This window comes from Phyllobates terribilis, unplaced genomic scaffold, assembly GCF_046119375.1.
Source record: "Phyllobates terribilis strain yellow unplaced genomic scaffold, ASM4611937v1 Scaffold_3__8_contigs__length_932513732, whole genome shotgun sequence".
NCBI lineage: Eukaryota > Metazoa > Chordata > Amphibia > Anura > Dendrobatidae > Phyllobates > Phyllobates terribilis.
The window spans coordinates 21,392,641-21,408,723 of NW_027362763.1; the positions used below are offsets into that span (position 1 = coordinate 21,392,641).

At 43.5% G+C, this 16,083-nt stretch overlaps 1 protein-coding gene across 1 annotated transcript in view; it reads right to left on the reverse strand.

Annotated features, from left to right (window-relative positions):
* Window positions 1–698: 698 nt before the first annotated feature.
* Window positions 699–16,083, reverse strand: part of LOC141258717 (uncharacterized) — a 66,137-nt gene continuing 50,752 nt past the window's right edge. The window contains exons 3-7 of the mRNA XM_073673748.1: window positions 9,956–10,132; window positions 7,867–8,058; window positions 7,599–7,763; window positions 4,094–4,217; window positions 699–3,613 (exon numbers count right to left, since the gene is read on the reverse strand). Of these exons, the coding sequence (XP_073529849.1) occupies window positions 1,782–3,613; window positions 4,094–4,217; window positions 7,599–7,763; window positions 7,867–8,058; window positions 9,956–10,132 (2,490 nt within the window). The 3' untranslated portion in view covers window positions 699–1,781. The remainder of the gene's footprint in view (window positions 3,614–4,093; window positions 4,218–7,598; window positions 7,764–7,866; window positions 8,059–9,955; window positions 10,133–16,083) is intronic.

Sequence of the window (16,083 nt, forward strand, 5' to 3'; positions counted from 1 at the left end):
GATTTTCAGGATTAGTTTTCTCATTTTGTCTCTCATAGTTGAGGTCGACCTATGATGTCAATTACAGGCCTCTCTCATCTTTCCACGTGGGAGAACTTGCACAATTGGTGACTGACTAAATACTTTTTTTCCCCACTGTATATACATCCCTTAACAAAGAAGGCTGTTCCAAAAAGCAAGCAACTCTTTTGGATTTAGACATAAATGTGTATAGGTGTCCGGCTTTGATTCAGTTTCTCAGGTACTAGGAATGTGTAGGGGGAGGGAGGGTTTCTGTGTAGAGATGTTTAGAGCATAAAATGGAGACGGGGAAGACAAAATGGAACCTTTTTTCCCCACAATACATACACACACGTTTGGTCCAAAAATCTGACCGGAATAGTGCCTGCGACAATTTTTTGACTCAAACGATTGGTTCATGTGGAGAATCTGCCATGTGCACCGGCACACTGGCTCTTCATGGTACACTGGCTCTTCATGGTACACTGGCTCTTCATGGTGCACTGGCACACTGGCTTTTCATGGTGCACTGGCACACTGGCTCTTCATGGTGCACAGGAGCAGCACACGTAAGTATAATGCACTCGTCTGAACAAACCCTTGGAGAACTAATCACGGAGCCCGTCAGGAGGATTGACACTCGGCTTATTGCAAAGGAAAAAAACGCATTGCAGCAGACATGGATAAAGTCTTCAATGCTTTATTTCATAATGATTAAATTATTGTTAAAATATCCACGATGGTGAATGGGAAGGTTCACTCTGACGCGTTTCTGGTGTACAGCCCTTAGTCATTGAGTGAATCAGGGAATCATGGGATATAATATTTATAACAACCAACCACCAATCATGAGACCCATGTAAAGCCACGTGGACATAGAAATGATAAAAATAAATGTAACACAATTCATTAATACAGCGCTATACGGAATATACACAAAATCATAATTAGAGAACATCAATACTAAATGTCAGTAATTAAGCGCAGTATCATTTTTATAATTCATTCCTTTTGGTGCCTTCGTGTCCAACCTAATCCCGAATGTCTTCCTCAATAACAGTTTTTCCCTCAGCCTCCTCCTCTATCTGGACGATTAACTCTCTCAATTCCAAAGAATGTGAGACTTTGGATGTTCCCATTATGTGTCTCCAAAAAATGTCTAGTTCCCCCCGAATGTGTCCTGTTACTGTTAATGTTTTGTAAATGTTCTGATTTTTTCAATTTTCGGCTAGTGCATCCACATATTTAAGGTTGCATGAACTGCATTGTACGCAGAATACAACATAACTGGTGTTACAATTAATACGGGAATTCATATTCCAGATGTCATTGATTTTTTTTCTGTTTTATGTGGAAATAGACACGTTACATTTACTGCCTGCAGACTTGGAAAAACCTTTGATGGAAAGCCAAGATGTTCTAAACTGTTTGTGATACAATCCGGGGGACATCATATTACCAAGGGAACGCTTTCTTTTAGTGTCGTACTAAATTAAAAGGAAGCGAGAGCTGCGGCTGACCGCTCACTTCCCGTTAACTACTTTTATGTCCGAAGTCGGGAACAGTGAAGCCGGCTCTGATTGGACGCAGTGCTCATGTGTCATAACAACCTCACGTAAGCCCTGGTAGAGCGAAGCCCGACAACCCTGAACTGGCGCTGACACGGGAGGGGAGTAAAAGTGTTATTATTTTAAAGGCGGCAAACATTCAAAATCAAAAAAATTACATATTCTTTGTAAAACTGTAAACAATGTTGTAAATATTTGTAAAAATGTTTCATATTAAACAGTAAAACAGCTTCCCCCCTGTGTCCGACTTCTCTGATGACTATGGAGTTTGTCTTTGCTAATAAAGCATTTCCCACATTCGGAGCATGAATACGGCTTCTCTACTGTGTAACTTCTCTGATGTTTCACCGGAAATGATTCGTTTATAGAAACATTTTCCACACTCTGAACATGAACTTTCTTATGTCGGAGAAGACTTGATTCATATATAAAACAGATCCCACATTCACTACATGTAACCGGATTCTCTCCAGTGTGATCTCTTTGATGAGAACTTAGCAAACCTTCAGTATGAAAACATTTCCCACATTCTGAACATGAATACGGCTTTTCTTCTGTGTGCATTTTCACATGAGTCATAAGATTTAATTTACTCATAAAGTATTTTCCGCATTCAGAACATGTATATGCATTTCCTGTGTGAATTCTCTCATGAGCAGTAAGACTTGATTTACATCTAAAAACTTTCTGACATTTTGAACACGAGTACGGCTTCTCTCCTGTGTGAATTATTCTATGCGCAACAATATTTGATTTTTCTTTAAAACATTTCCCACATTCTGAACATGAGTACGGCTTCACTCCTGTGTGAATTTTCTCATGCGTAATAAGACTTGATTTATGTGTAAAACTTTTCTGGCATACTGAACATGAATACGGCTTCTCTCCTGTGTGAATTCTGTTATGTGTAACAAGACGTGATTTTTTAGTAAAACATTTCCCACATTCTGAACATGAATACGGCTTCTCTCCTGTGTGAATTAACCTATGCGCAACAATATTTTCTTTTTTTTTATAACATTTCCCACATTCTGAACATGAATACGGCTTCTCTCCTGTGTGAACACCCTTATGCTTATTAAGAGTTGATTTATGTAGAAAACATTTCCCACAATCTGAACATGAATGCGGCTTTACTCCTGTGTGAATTCTCTCATGTGAAATAAGACTTGCTTTATATGTAAAACTTTTCTGGCATACTGAACATGAATACGGCTTCTCTCCTGTGTGAATTCTCTCATGTTTAACAAGATATGACTTTATAATAAAACATTTTCCACATTCTGAACACGAATAAGGCTTCTCTTTGTGAATTTTCTCATGCTTACCAAGATCTGATTTATCTATAAAACATTTTCCACATACTGAACATGAAAATGGCCTTTCTCCTGTATGAATCCTCTGATGTCTAATAAGAAGAACTTTGAGTGAAAAACATTTTTCACATTCTGAGCATGAATATGGCTTCTCTCCTGTGTGAATTCTCTCGTGTCTAACAAGATCTGATTTACCTATAAAACATTTTCCACATTCTGAACATGAAAACGGCCTTTTTCCTTTGTGAATTCTCTCATGTTTAAGAAGGTTAGATTTTTGGGAAAAACAATTACCACATTCTGAACATGAATACGGCGTCTCATTTTTATGACTTTTTTCATGTAAAACAAGATTTGATTTGTTTATAAAGCATTTCCCACATTCTGAACATGAATATGGCTTCGCTCCTGTGTGAATTCTCTGATGTGTAACAAGTTCTGATTTATGTGTAAAACATTTCCCAAATTCTGAACATGAATACGACTTCTCTCCTGTGTGAATTCTCTGATGTCTAATAAGATGATATTTGTCTGAAAAGCATTTCTTACATTCTGAACATGAATACGGCTTCTCTCTTGTGTGACTTCTCTTATATTTAGCAAGATGTTCTCGATGTACATTAACGGTAATAAGATTTTCTCTTGAGGACTGACACAGAATATCTTCTTCTTTTACATTATATTCTAGTGATAACATGACATTTCCTCCAGGATGATCACTTGCATTTTCTGTTAGAAATAAAAATAGATTTCATTTTTGCTTAAAATTACAACTTTTAATGTAGAGACCCAACCATGTCCCACCTCTAATCCAGGGTGGAGGATATAGAAGAAATGTTATGGGATCCAATGCACATTAGGGGCAAATCCCCGGATCACCAGGGGAACAGAAGATGCAGAATATGGGATCCTCCTATGGTTCTTGCTCTCCAGTAATGGTGTTTGAGAAGTTCTCAATCATCAAGGGTAACACAATGGAGACCCCTTAACTTCCAAACCACATCCAAGCTCCTCTTCCATGATCATTAGTGCACATTCAGACATGGGCGAAATCATCTTACAACCAAACTGCAATAATTATTATAACAGGTAATTACAGACACGTGTCTGCAAGGCCGGGGACAGCGGTGAGGATGAACTACATCTGCCAGCGCCGACCACAGAAACGGCCACAACAACCACAAAGAAATGACTGAGGTCTCCTCTTACCTGGTGACACCAGAGGCCGGTGCTCCTCCACCACAACGTCCTGATACTGATCCCAGTGTCCTCCTACATAATCCCACTCCTCCATGGAGAAATAGAGAGCGAGGTCCTGACACCGGAGAGGAACCTGACAACCAACGAGAGCGACATCACCCAGAATCCTCCAGTGTATACTGTATAATCTCCCAGCAGTCTCCTCTCATCAACCAGAATCCTCCAGTGTATACTGTATAATCTCCCAGCAGTCTCCTCCCATCACCCAGAATCCTCCACTGTATAATCTCCCAGCAGTCACCTCTCATCACCCAGAATCCTCCAGCGTTTACTGTATAATCTCCCAGCAGTCTCCGCTCATCACCCAGAATCCTCCAGTGTATACTGTATAATCTCCCATCAGTCTCCTCTCATCACCCAGAATCCTCCAGTGTATACTGTATAATCTCCCAGCAGTCTCCTCCCATCACCCAGAATCCTCCAGTGTATAATCTCCCAGCAGTCACCTCTCATCACCCAGAATCCTCCAGTGTATACTGTATAATCTCCCAGCAGTCTCCTCTCATCACCCAGAATCCTCCAGTGTATGCTGTATAATCTCCCAGCAGTCTCCTCTCCGCTCATCACCAAGAATCCTCCAGTGGATACTGTATAATCTCCCAGCAGTCTCCTCTCATCACCCAGAATCCTCCAGTGTATACTGTATAATCTCCCAGCAGTCTCCTCTCATCACCTAGAATCTTCCAGTGTATACTGTATAATCTCCCAGCAGTCTCCTCCCATCACCCAGAATCCTCCAGTGTATAATCTCCCAGCAGTCACCTCTCATCACCCAGAATCCTCCAGTGTATACTGTATAATCTCCCAGCAGTCTCCTCTCATCACCCAGAATCCTCCAGTGTATACTGTATAATCTGCCAGCAGTCTCCTCTCATCACCCAGAATCCTCCAGTGTATACTGTATAATCTCCCAGCAGTCTCCTCTCCGCTCATCACCCAGAATCCTCCAGTGTATGCTGTATAATCTCCCAGCAGTCTCCTCTCCGCTCATCACCCAGAATTCTCCAGTGGATACTGTATAATCTCCCAGCAGTCTCCTCTCATCACCCAGAATCCTCCAGTGTATACTGTATAATCTCCCAGCAGTCTCCTCTCATCACCTAGAATCTTCCAGTGTATACTGTATAATCTCCCAGCAGTCTCCTCTCATCACCCAGAATCCTCCAGTGTATAATCTCACAGCAGTCTCCCCTCATCACCCAGAATCCTCCAGTGTATAATCTCCCAGCAGTCACCTCTCATCATCCAGAATCCTCCAGTGTATACTGTATAATCTCCCAGCAGTCTCCTCTCCTCACCCAGAATCCTCCAGAGTATACTGTATAATCACCCAGCAGTCTCCTCCCATCACCCAGAATCCTCCAGTGTATAATCTCCCAGCAGTCACCTCTCATCACCCAGAATCCTCCAGTGTATACTGTATAATCTCCCAGCAGTCTCCTCTCATCACCCAGAATCCTCCAGTGTATACTGTATAATCTCCCAGCAGTCTCCCCTCATCACCCAGAATCCTCCAGTGTATAATCTCCCAGCAGTCTCCTCCCATCACTAAGAATCCTCCAGTGTATAATCTCCCAGCAGTCACCTCTCATCACCCAGAATCCTCCAGTGTATACTGTATAATCTCCCAGCAGTCTCCTCTCATCACCCAGAATCCTCCAGTGTATACTGTATAATCTCCCAACAGTCTCCTCTCATCACCCAGAATCCTCCAGTGTATAATCTCCCAGCAGTCTCCTCTCATCACCCAGAATCCTCCAGTGTATAATCTCCCAGCAGTCTCCGCTCATCACCCAGAATCCTCCAGTGTATAATCTCCCAGCAGTCTCCTCTCATCACCCAGAATCCTCCAGTGTATAATCTCCCAGCAGTCTCCGCTCATCACCCAGAATCCTCCAGTGTATAATCTCCCAGCAGTCTCCCCTCATCACCCAGAATCCTCCAGTGTATAATCTCCCAGCAGTCACCTCTCATCACCCAGAATCCTCCAGTGTATACTGTATAATCTCCCAGCAGTCTCCTCTCCTCACCCAGAATCCTCCAGAGTATACTGTATAATCACCCAGCAGTCTCCTCCCATCACCCAGAATCCTCCAGTGTATAATCTCCCAGCAGTCACCTCTCATCACCCAGAATCCTCCAGTGTATACTGTATAATCTCCCAGCAGTCTCCTCTCATCACCCAGAATCCTCCAGTGTATACTGTATAATCTCCCAGCAGTCTCCCCTCATCACCCAGAATCCTCCAGTGTATAATCTCCCAGCAGTCTCCTCCCATCACTAAGAATCCTCCAGTGTATAATCTCCCAGCAGTCACCTCTCATCACCCAGAATCCTCCAGTGTATACTGTATAATCTCCCAGCAGTCTCCTCTCATCACCCAGAATCCTCCAGTGTATACTGTATAATCTCCCAGCAGTCTCCTCTCATCACCCAGAATCCTCCAGTGTATAATCTCCCAGCAGTCTCCTCTCATCACCCAGAATCCTCCAGTGTATAATCTCCCAGCAGTCTCCGCTCATCACCCAGAATCCTCCAGTGTATAATCTCCCAGCAGTCTCCGCTCATCACCCAGAATCCTCCAGTGTATAATCTCCCAGCAGTCTCCTCTCATCACCCAGAATCCTCCAGTGTATAATCTCCCAGCAGTCTCCTCTCATCACCCAGAATCCTCCAGTGTATACTGTATAATCTCCCCGCAGTCTCCTCTCATCACCCAGAATCCTCCAATGTATACTGTATAATCTCCCAGCAGTCTCCGCTCATCACCCAGAATCCTCCAGTTTATAATCTCCCAGCAGTCACCTCTCCTCTCATCACCCAGAATCCTCCAGTGTATAATCTCCCAGCAGTCTCCGCTCATCACCCAGAATCCTCCAGTGTATAATCTCCCAGCAGTCTCCTCTCATCACCCAGAATCCTCCAGTGTATAATCTCCCAGCAGTCTCCTCTCATCACCCAGAATCCTCCAGTGTATAATCTCCAAGCAGTCTCCGCTCATCACCCAGAATCCTCAAGTGTATAATCTCCCAGCAGTCTCCTCTAATCACCCAGAATCCTCCAGTGTATAATCTCCCAGCAGACTCCTCTCATCACCCAGAATCCTCCAGTGTATAATCTCCCAGCAGTCTCCTGTCATCACCCAGAATCCTCCAGTGTATAATCTCCCAGTAGTCTCCCCTCATCACCCAGAATCCTCCAGTGTATAATCTCCCAGCAGTCTCCTCTCATCACCCAGAATCCTCCAGTGTATAATCTCCCAGCAGTCTCCGCTCATCACCCAGAATCCTCCAGTGTATAATCTCCCAGCAGTCTCCTCTCATCACCCAGAATCCTCCAGTGTATAATCTCCCAGCAGTCTCCGGTCATCACCCAGAATCCTCCAGTGTATAATCTCCCAGCAGTCTCCTCTCATCACCCAGAATCCTCCAGTGTATAATCTCCCAGCAGTCACCTCTCCGGTCAGCAGCTCAGTGATCTTGGTGGTGAGCTCTAGGATCTTCTTCTCCGGTGTCGGGGAGTGCGGGGCTTCTGTGATGGGGCTCTGGATCTGGCTCCGTCCTCCGGACACACAGGGGGTCACACGGTCACCGGACGTCTTCTTCACCACTGTGTGCTCCTGTGTACAGGGAGAGACGCTGATCACCACATAGATTCTACTCATCTTCCATCTTTCCTGTTATAGTAATAGAGATAAGAGTGATCTCATGTCAGACTCTCACCTTTCCCTGTAACAAGTCGATGATCTCCAGGGCGAGGAGTAATATTCCTGCAGTCATGTTGCTTTTGTCCTGGTCGATCCTCGGGGGGTCAGTTTTCATCCTGACGTCCTGGTACTGATCCTTCTGTCCTTCCATGTACTCCCACTCTTCCATGGAGAAATAGACAGCGGCATCCTCACACCTGACAGGAACCTGACACACATACAGTTACGCCCAGAAATCTTTACCCAGTGACACATCTACGTGATTTCAGCTCTGCAGGCTGATATTCTACTATTTTGGATGTAAAATTAAACCATTGAGATGTAACTGAAGTGGAGACTTTCAGGTTTAATTAAAGGGGCTGAACAGAAACCTCCTGTGAAACGTTTAGGAATTGCAGCCATTTTTCTACAAAGCCTCCGCATTTCAGGGGCTCAAAAGTAATTGGACAAACTAACTTTCCCTTAAATAGAATGTTCATCTTTAATACTTTGCAGAGAATCCTTTGAAGCAATGAATGGCTGAAGTCTGGAGGCCATGGACGTCACCATCGCTTGTTTCCTCCAGTGTGAGGCTTTGCAGCAATGAATGGCTGAAGTCTGGAGGCCATGGACGTCACCATCGCTTGTTTCCTCCAGTGTGAAGCTTTGCAGCAATGAATGCCTGAAGTCTGGAGGCCATGGACATCACCATCGCTTGTTTCCTCCAGTGTGAGGCTTTGCAGCAATGAATGGCTGAAGTCTGGAGGCCATGGACGTCACCATCGCTTGTTTCCTCCAGTGTGAGGCTTTGCAGCAATGAATGCCTGAAGTCTGGAGGCCATGGACGTCACCATCGCTTGTTTCCTCCAGTGTGAGGCTTTGCAGCAATGAATGGCTGAAGTCTGGAGGCCATGGACGTCACCATTACTTGTTTCCTCCAGTGTGAGGCTTTGCAGCAATGACTGCCTGAAGTCTGGAGGCCATGGACGTCACCATCGCTTGTTTCCTCCAGTGTGAGGCTTTGCAGCAATCAATGCCTGAAGTCTGGAGGGCATGGACGTTACCATCACTGGTTTCCTCCTTTGTGAAGCTTTGCTGGCTTTTACTGCAGTGATTTCAGTTGTCGCTTGTTTGTGGCTCTTTATGCCTTCAGTTTTGTCTTCAGCCTGTGAAATGCAGCTCGATGGGGCTGAGATCTGGTGATTGACTTGGCCATTGCACTTCTTTGCTTTCGTAGTATGCTTTGGGTCATTATCCATCTGTCCTGTGAAGCGCCGTCCAATCAACCTAGCAGCATTTGGTTGGATCTAAACAGAAAGTATTGCCCTGTACACAGTATTCATCTGGCTACTTCTGTCTTCCGGTCACATCATCAAACACTGGGGACCAGGGGCCATTGGAAGCCATGCATGCCTGCGCCATCACATCGCCTCCACCATGTGTTATAGTTGATGTGCTGTGCCGAGGATCATGAGCCATTCCAAGCCTTCCCGTACTTTCTTATTCCCATCATATTGGTTCAGGTTGATCTTAGTTTTATCTGCCCAAAGAATGCTTTTCCAGAACTGGGTGGATTCTTTAGATGTTATTTGGCAAAGTCTAATCTGGCCTTTCTATTTTTAAGGATGATTAATGGATTGCACCATGTGGGCCCAAGCCTTGGAAAGTGTCGCAATTCCGTCAGTGTCCGGTGAGCTCTCGCTGGCCCTTTAAAATCCGAGGGAGTTGGTGTAAATCACATCCATTGAGAGCTCATTTGAATGCATGTAGTGGGTTCGCAGTAACAGCTTTAAAATGTAAAGACCACAGCTGGAATCAGCTTCAGGCCTTTTCCCTGCTTAATTGATGATGGAGTAACAAGGGAAAGGCCCAAGCAACCCATTAAAAAGCTTTTAAGATAACTGTCCAATTACTTTTGGTCCCTTGAAAAAGAGGGATCTCCATATTACAGAGTTGTAATTCCTAAACCATGTGAATCCCCTCAAATTAAAGAAAGCAGTGTAAGCCCAGATTGATGATATAACTGTCTTGTAAATGTCAAAACTTGTGTCACTGTCCAATTAATTCTGGACCTAACTGTATACAGACATCACCCAGAATCCTCCAGTGTATTTCCCAGCATTCACCTCTCCGGTCAGCAGCTCTGTGATCTTGTTGATGAGATCTAGGATCTTCTTCTTAGGCATTGGGGAGTGCAGGGCTTCTGTGATGGGGCTCTCATTCCTGCTCCTTCTTCTGGATACGTGGTGATGGATGATGGGAGTCTCACAGTCACCAGATGTCTTCTTCACTATTGTGCAATCCTGTATAAGGAGAGATGCTGATGAATATTATATATAAAGAAACATAAGAGCAGGACATTTTATGTGTCGTCTCAGCAGCTAGCCCCCCATTCATCTCAATAGGAGAGCTCATGTGGCACTCACTACCTGGTTTACTCCTTGCTGTTTGGGAGGTCTGAGGACCCTCGCAGTTGGAGATCAATAGTCAACTGAAAGTTGCCTCCAGTGGTTTTGTGGTGGTGCTGTCTAGGCCGCACTGTCAGCAGTGAGGGGTGACATAGAAAGATACAGGCAGACAGTGATACAGGAGACTCTTCTATGGAGTCCAACTTAGATATAGAAGCCAAGGTAGAATCAGGAACAAGACCTGGTAACTTCTCAGAGAATAACCGGAATCCATCTGAAAGACATCCTATTAGCCATACTAACAACGGGTGCCGTTTGCCAAAAAGTCTTCTCCAGATTCGTCACTGGGGCTCTATCAGTAAGATCTATTAACTATAGTAAAGAGGATGATAGGGAATTATGTTGATGAGGAATCCCTTATGTAGAAGACCAAATTTCTTCTTTGCTAACGGAATTTAGTTTTCTGTAGACCAACAAAGTGACCGATTTAGAAGATCAATGTACATGAGTGAACATTAGATGTACAGATCTTCCTGAGAGCCCTGAAGGTCAGGACTGTATGATATATATATATATATCAGGATTGTATGGGAGGGACACCTTACTCTTGTCCATATGAATTACATGGAGGAGTTAGGAGGAGAGATTACTTTGTTACTTGCGGTGGAGTTGGATTCTCCCGGTTGAGCGCTCCGGTCAGGGGAGGGATTCAGGAAAGTGATTGCTGGAGGGTTTTGTTTTCTTTAGGCTGAATTTAGGGGCATGAAGCGGGTGGTTTTGGATATCAAAATGTTTCAACAAAAACTAAAAAGAATGGAAATATTTTATAAAAACACATAACTGACTACAGAAACTACTGAGGTCGCTCAGGTCCTTGCAGTTTATAGCCAGAGATGCAGCTCTGCCAGATGGTGAGAGAGGAAAGGGGCAGAGACAACTCATCCCCGCACCATGATCGTCAGGTGCCAAAGGGCTACGATGGCTACTGGAGCCTAACAATATCCACTAGGTCTGACATGTACGGAAGCATGAAGTAGGGTCTAATACGCAGTCAGTGTGTTACAAGTGTACATGGAAATCTAGCAATTCTTAACAAGGCTCCATGGACAGTCTTGGCACTAGTCACTGCGTTTCAGGCCCCAGGGAATATTTTGATTTTCAGACTTTAATCCCCATATAGCTACGAATGCCCCTTGCATCCTTGAGCAGCTACTGGTCGGTTGAGGGAGTTGGACAGGGATCATCATAGAGCTGGGAGAAAGTCACAGGGTCAAAACCAAAGAAAAAATCAGAAGTCAGTAGAAGGTTGTAAAGGAAATTATAATATTAGGAACGTTAGGATAAGTCTGCACATGAGGCCATAACATCTGTGACCTCTTATTACAGGTTAGGAGGCCAACAGGAACTCAGAAGCCAGAGGAGATCCAACAACGTCATTCCTGACACCTCAGCCTGATGGTCCTCTGTAGACAGATCTGTAGACATTCCCCATTTATTATAGGAAGGGGGTGAGGGAAACAAGCTGGTTAACATGCAATGTACGTGCTTCCTTATTACCCACGGTCCAGTTACTGACCAGCGATTTCAATGTTACAGTCTAGGCCGTCCTGGAAGCCTGAGCCCAGGACCAGGCATATAAAAATTATAGTAGAGCTCAACCGCGGCAGCAACAACCCCCCCGGGTCACATGCAGAGACTCCCATTAACCCAATCCTTAATTTCCCTCACCTTTCCTCACACCCAAATATTGGCCCTATTAACTGAGCAAAAAAGTTTTATATACTATCTGGGCAAATAACAGGATAACCCTGGGACTATTTTTTCTTGGGTGACAGCACACCATACTGGTGAGGTCTGCAAAGACAGCTCTGTCATTATTAAAGGAGAAAGGGAGGACAGTAACCAGGTCCCTAATAGCAAATACAATCATAAATAGAAATAGACTCTTAAAGGGAGAGAGCCTGCCGATGGAGGAGTAAGACCGATGGGACAGTCTCCCCACTCCTCATGCCTCCCTATAATCACCTATAAATATATATCAGTCACAAGAGCACATGGGCAAACCCAGATGTCTTACCAGGCAAAACACAAATTCAGGGAGCATCTCTAAAGAAATACCAACTCTCACACAAGAAATACAAGATCCAAAATGGCAAAAACAGCCTCTCAGGATAGCTCCCCTTCACGGGATTCTCTGACCCCCCCCATGGATCCCCTCACAAATTAACAGATGATTATGAAGGAGACAGTGATGCTCAAGACGAGATGAACATATCTGAACTACGCAAATATATAAAAGCTCTACCCACTAAAAAATATTTAGAGGGATTCGTATGCAGATTGGAGAACTCGTACCAAAAAGAACTTCATAATCTGAAAACAGAATTTACCACTCGCATTGAAGAGGTTGAGAAATCCCAAGAAGAGATACCTCAGGAACTACAAAGCCACAGAGACATCATATCCAGTCATACCCTTCTCTTGGAAGAGAGATCATCTGGCCTGGAAGATCTGGAAAATCTCAACAGGCGAAACAATATCCGAATACGCGGTTTACCGGAATCCATAATCACATCAGAACTCGATCACACAGTTCAGAAATTGTTCTTGGACATCTTAGGTGACAACGAAGCCAACTCAATTGAGTTTGACTGCATTCACGGGTCCCTGGGCCCTAAGCCATCATCAGAATCACATCCTGGAGACATTATTTGCAGGATTCATTATTACAAAATTAAAGAAGCCATAATGGTTTCTCCAAGACAGAAGGGGACCATAAACCACTCCAGGACACAAATCCTGCTGCTTCCAGACCTATCCAGACGTACATTACAGCTAAGAAGAGCATTAAAACCCCTATTAGCATGCCTAAAAGAAAAAGACATTACCTATTAATGGGGATACCCCTTCCAATTATCAGCCTTTAAGGATGGGAAAAAAGCTATATTCCGAAGAATTGGAGACCAAGCTAATTTTCTGGGAACTTTCGAGATTTCAATGACAGATTTACCTGATGGGCTACAGACCCTACAACTACCGACTGCTCCTCCAAGATGGCACACAGTACAGCAGACTAAAAGACAGAGAAAACATGGAGCGGTCTCCAATGACACTTGAAGGGATCTCTCTCCCCTCTTCTTCCTTTCCCTTTTCCCCTCAAGGGTCTTGATGTCCCACCAAAACAGGAGAGTTCGCCTGGATTATTAGTTCTGCCTGAATTGAACTTACTTATTAGTCTGTTACAATGTGAACTGTAAAAGTTTTGGTTGTATATTGAAGCACCAATGAGCTGTATTCTAACAGAAGTTCTACATGTACTAAAGTCTTAACTGTCCACCTTCATATTCTAACTATTCTGTTAAATGTTTACTTTCTATCAGGTGGATATAGATGGCGGGGTTGAAATTTTCTACAGATTTATTACTTCTTTGTTGGTTTCCATAGAGATATATTTGTTACTAATCATAATAAGGTTTTCACATTGGATGTTTGGATATATACAGTACGGACCAAAAGTTTGGACACACCTTCTTATTTAAAGATTTTTCTGTATTTTCATGACTATGAAAATTGTACATTCACACTGAAGGCATCAAAACTATGAATTAACACATGTGGAACTATATACTTAACAAAAAAGTGTGAAACAACTGAAAATATGTCTTATATTCTAGGTTCTTCACAGTAGCCACCTTTTGCTTTGATGACTGCTTTGCACACTCTTGGCATTCTCTTGATGAGCTTCAAGAGGTAGTCACCGGAAATGGTTTTCACTTCACAGGTGTGACCTGTCAGGTTTAATAAGTGAAAACCTGAAGGTCTGAACTGAAACGTAAGTTGATGTGCATGCAAAATGTAAATGCATGTTCACACAAGGCCATTAAACAGAGAAAAACCAAGAACAAGAAAAACACCCAAATAACTGAAAGTAGATGTATAAATAGCACAGTGCAAAAATAATAATAAATAATAAAGGGTATTTAGTTAACATAATTTTGATCAAAATAATGTGAAAGCCATCCCGGCACTTCACGGCAACCCTTATGGGACAGTCCTAACTCTAATATTAAAAACCTTACCATTTGTCAAGTGACATACATATGTTATTATTTATTATTATTTTTGCACTGTGCGATTTATACATCTACTTTCAGTTATTTGGGTGTTTTTCTTGTTCTTGGTTTCTCTAGGTTTAATAAGTGGGATTTCTTGCCTTATAAATGGGGTTGGGACCATCAGTTGTGTTGTGCAGAAGTCTGGTGGATACACAGCTGATAGTCCAACTGAATAGACTGTTAGAATTAGTATTATGGCAAGAAAAAAGCAGCTAAGTAAAGAAAAACAAGTGGCCATCATTACTTTAAGAAATGAAGGTCAGTCAGTCCGAAAAATTGGGAAAACTTTGAATGTGTCCCCAAGTGCAGTTGCAAAAACCGTCAAGCGCTACAAAGAAACTGGCTCACATGAGGACCGCCCCAGGAAAGGAAGACCAAGAGTCACCTTTGCTTCTGAGGATAAGTTTATCCGAGTCACCAGCCTCAGAAATCGCAGGTTAACAGCAGCTCAGATTAGAAAACCAGGTCAATGCCACACAGAGTTCTAGCAGCAGACACATCTCTACAACAACTGTTAAGAGGAGACTTTGTGCAGCAGGCCTTCATGGTAAAATAGCTGCTAGGAAACCACTGCTAAGGACAGGCAACAGGCAGAAGAGACTTGTTTGGGCTAAAGAACACAAGGAATGGACATTAGACCAATGGAAATCTGTGCTTTGGTCTGATGAGTCCAAATTTGAGATCTTTGGTTCCAACCACCGTGTCTTTGTGCGACGCAGAAAAGGTGAACGGATGGACTCTACATGCCTGGTTCCCACCGTGAAGCATGGAGGAGGAGGTGTGATGGTGTGGGGGGCTTTGCTGGTGACAATGTTGGGGATTTATTCAAAATTGAAGGCATACCGATCCTGCATGGCTACCACAGAATCTTGCAGCGGCATGCTATTCCATCCGGTTTGCGTTTAGTTGGACCATCATTTATTTTTCAACAGGACAATGACCCCAAACACACCTCCAGGCTGTGTAAGGGCTATTTGACCAAGAAGGAGAGTGATGGGGTGCTACGCCAGATGACCTGGCCTCCACAGTCACCAGACCTGAACCCAATCGAGATGGTTTGGGGTGAGCTGGACCGCAGAGTGAAGGCAAAAGGGCCAACAAGTGTTAAGCATCTCTGGGAACTCCTTCAAGATTGTTGGAAGACCATTTCCGGTGACTACCTCTTGAAGCTCATCAAGAGAATGCCAAGAGTGTGCAAAGCAGTCATCAAAGCAAAAGGTGGCTACTTTGAAGAACCTAGAATATGACATATTTTCAGTTGTTTCACACTTTTTTGTTAAGTATATAATTCCACATGTGTTAATTCATAGTTTTGATGCCTTCAGTGTGAATATACAATTTTCATAGTCAAGAAAATACAGAAAAATCTTTAAATGAGAAGGTGTGTCCAAACTTTTGGTCAGTACTGTATATATATATATACACGAAACCCATCAAGTGGATGGGGTGTATGATGGGTGTGATGACTCGTCCTCAGTTTCCTTTATCCCTCCTCGGTGCAAAGGTAGAAATTGCTACCAATCTTGGCACCAACAGCTATTGATACTAGGTGAGAAAGCACCACCTATACCAACCCTTTACCTTCTCTATCCTCCTCCCTCACCTCTCTTTATAAACGTCTTCCCACTCTGTCCCACCGACATCCCTTTGTTTTCTCCTCCGGATGGGCTATTAAACTTTTTAGTCCTAGGAACGTCCAATCATTAGGGATAAAATAAAGTTCTGCTCCTT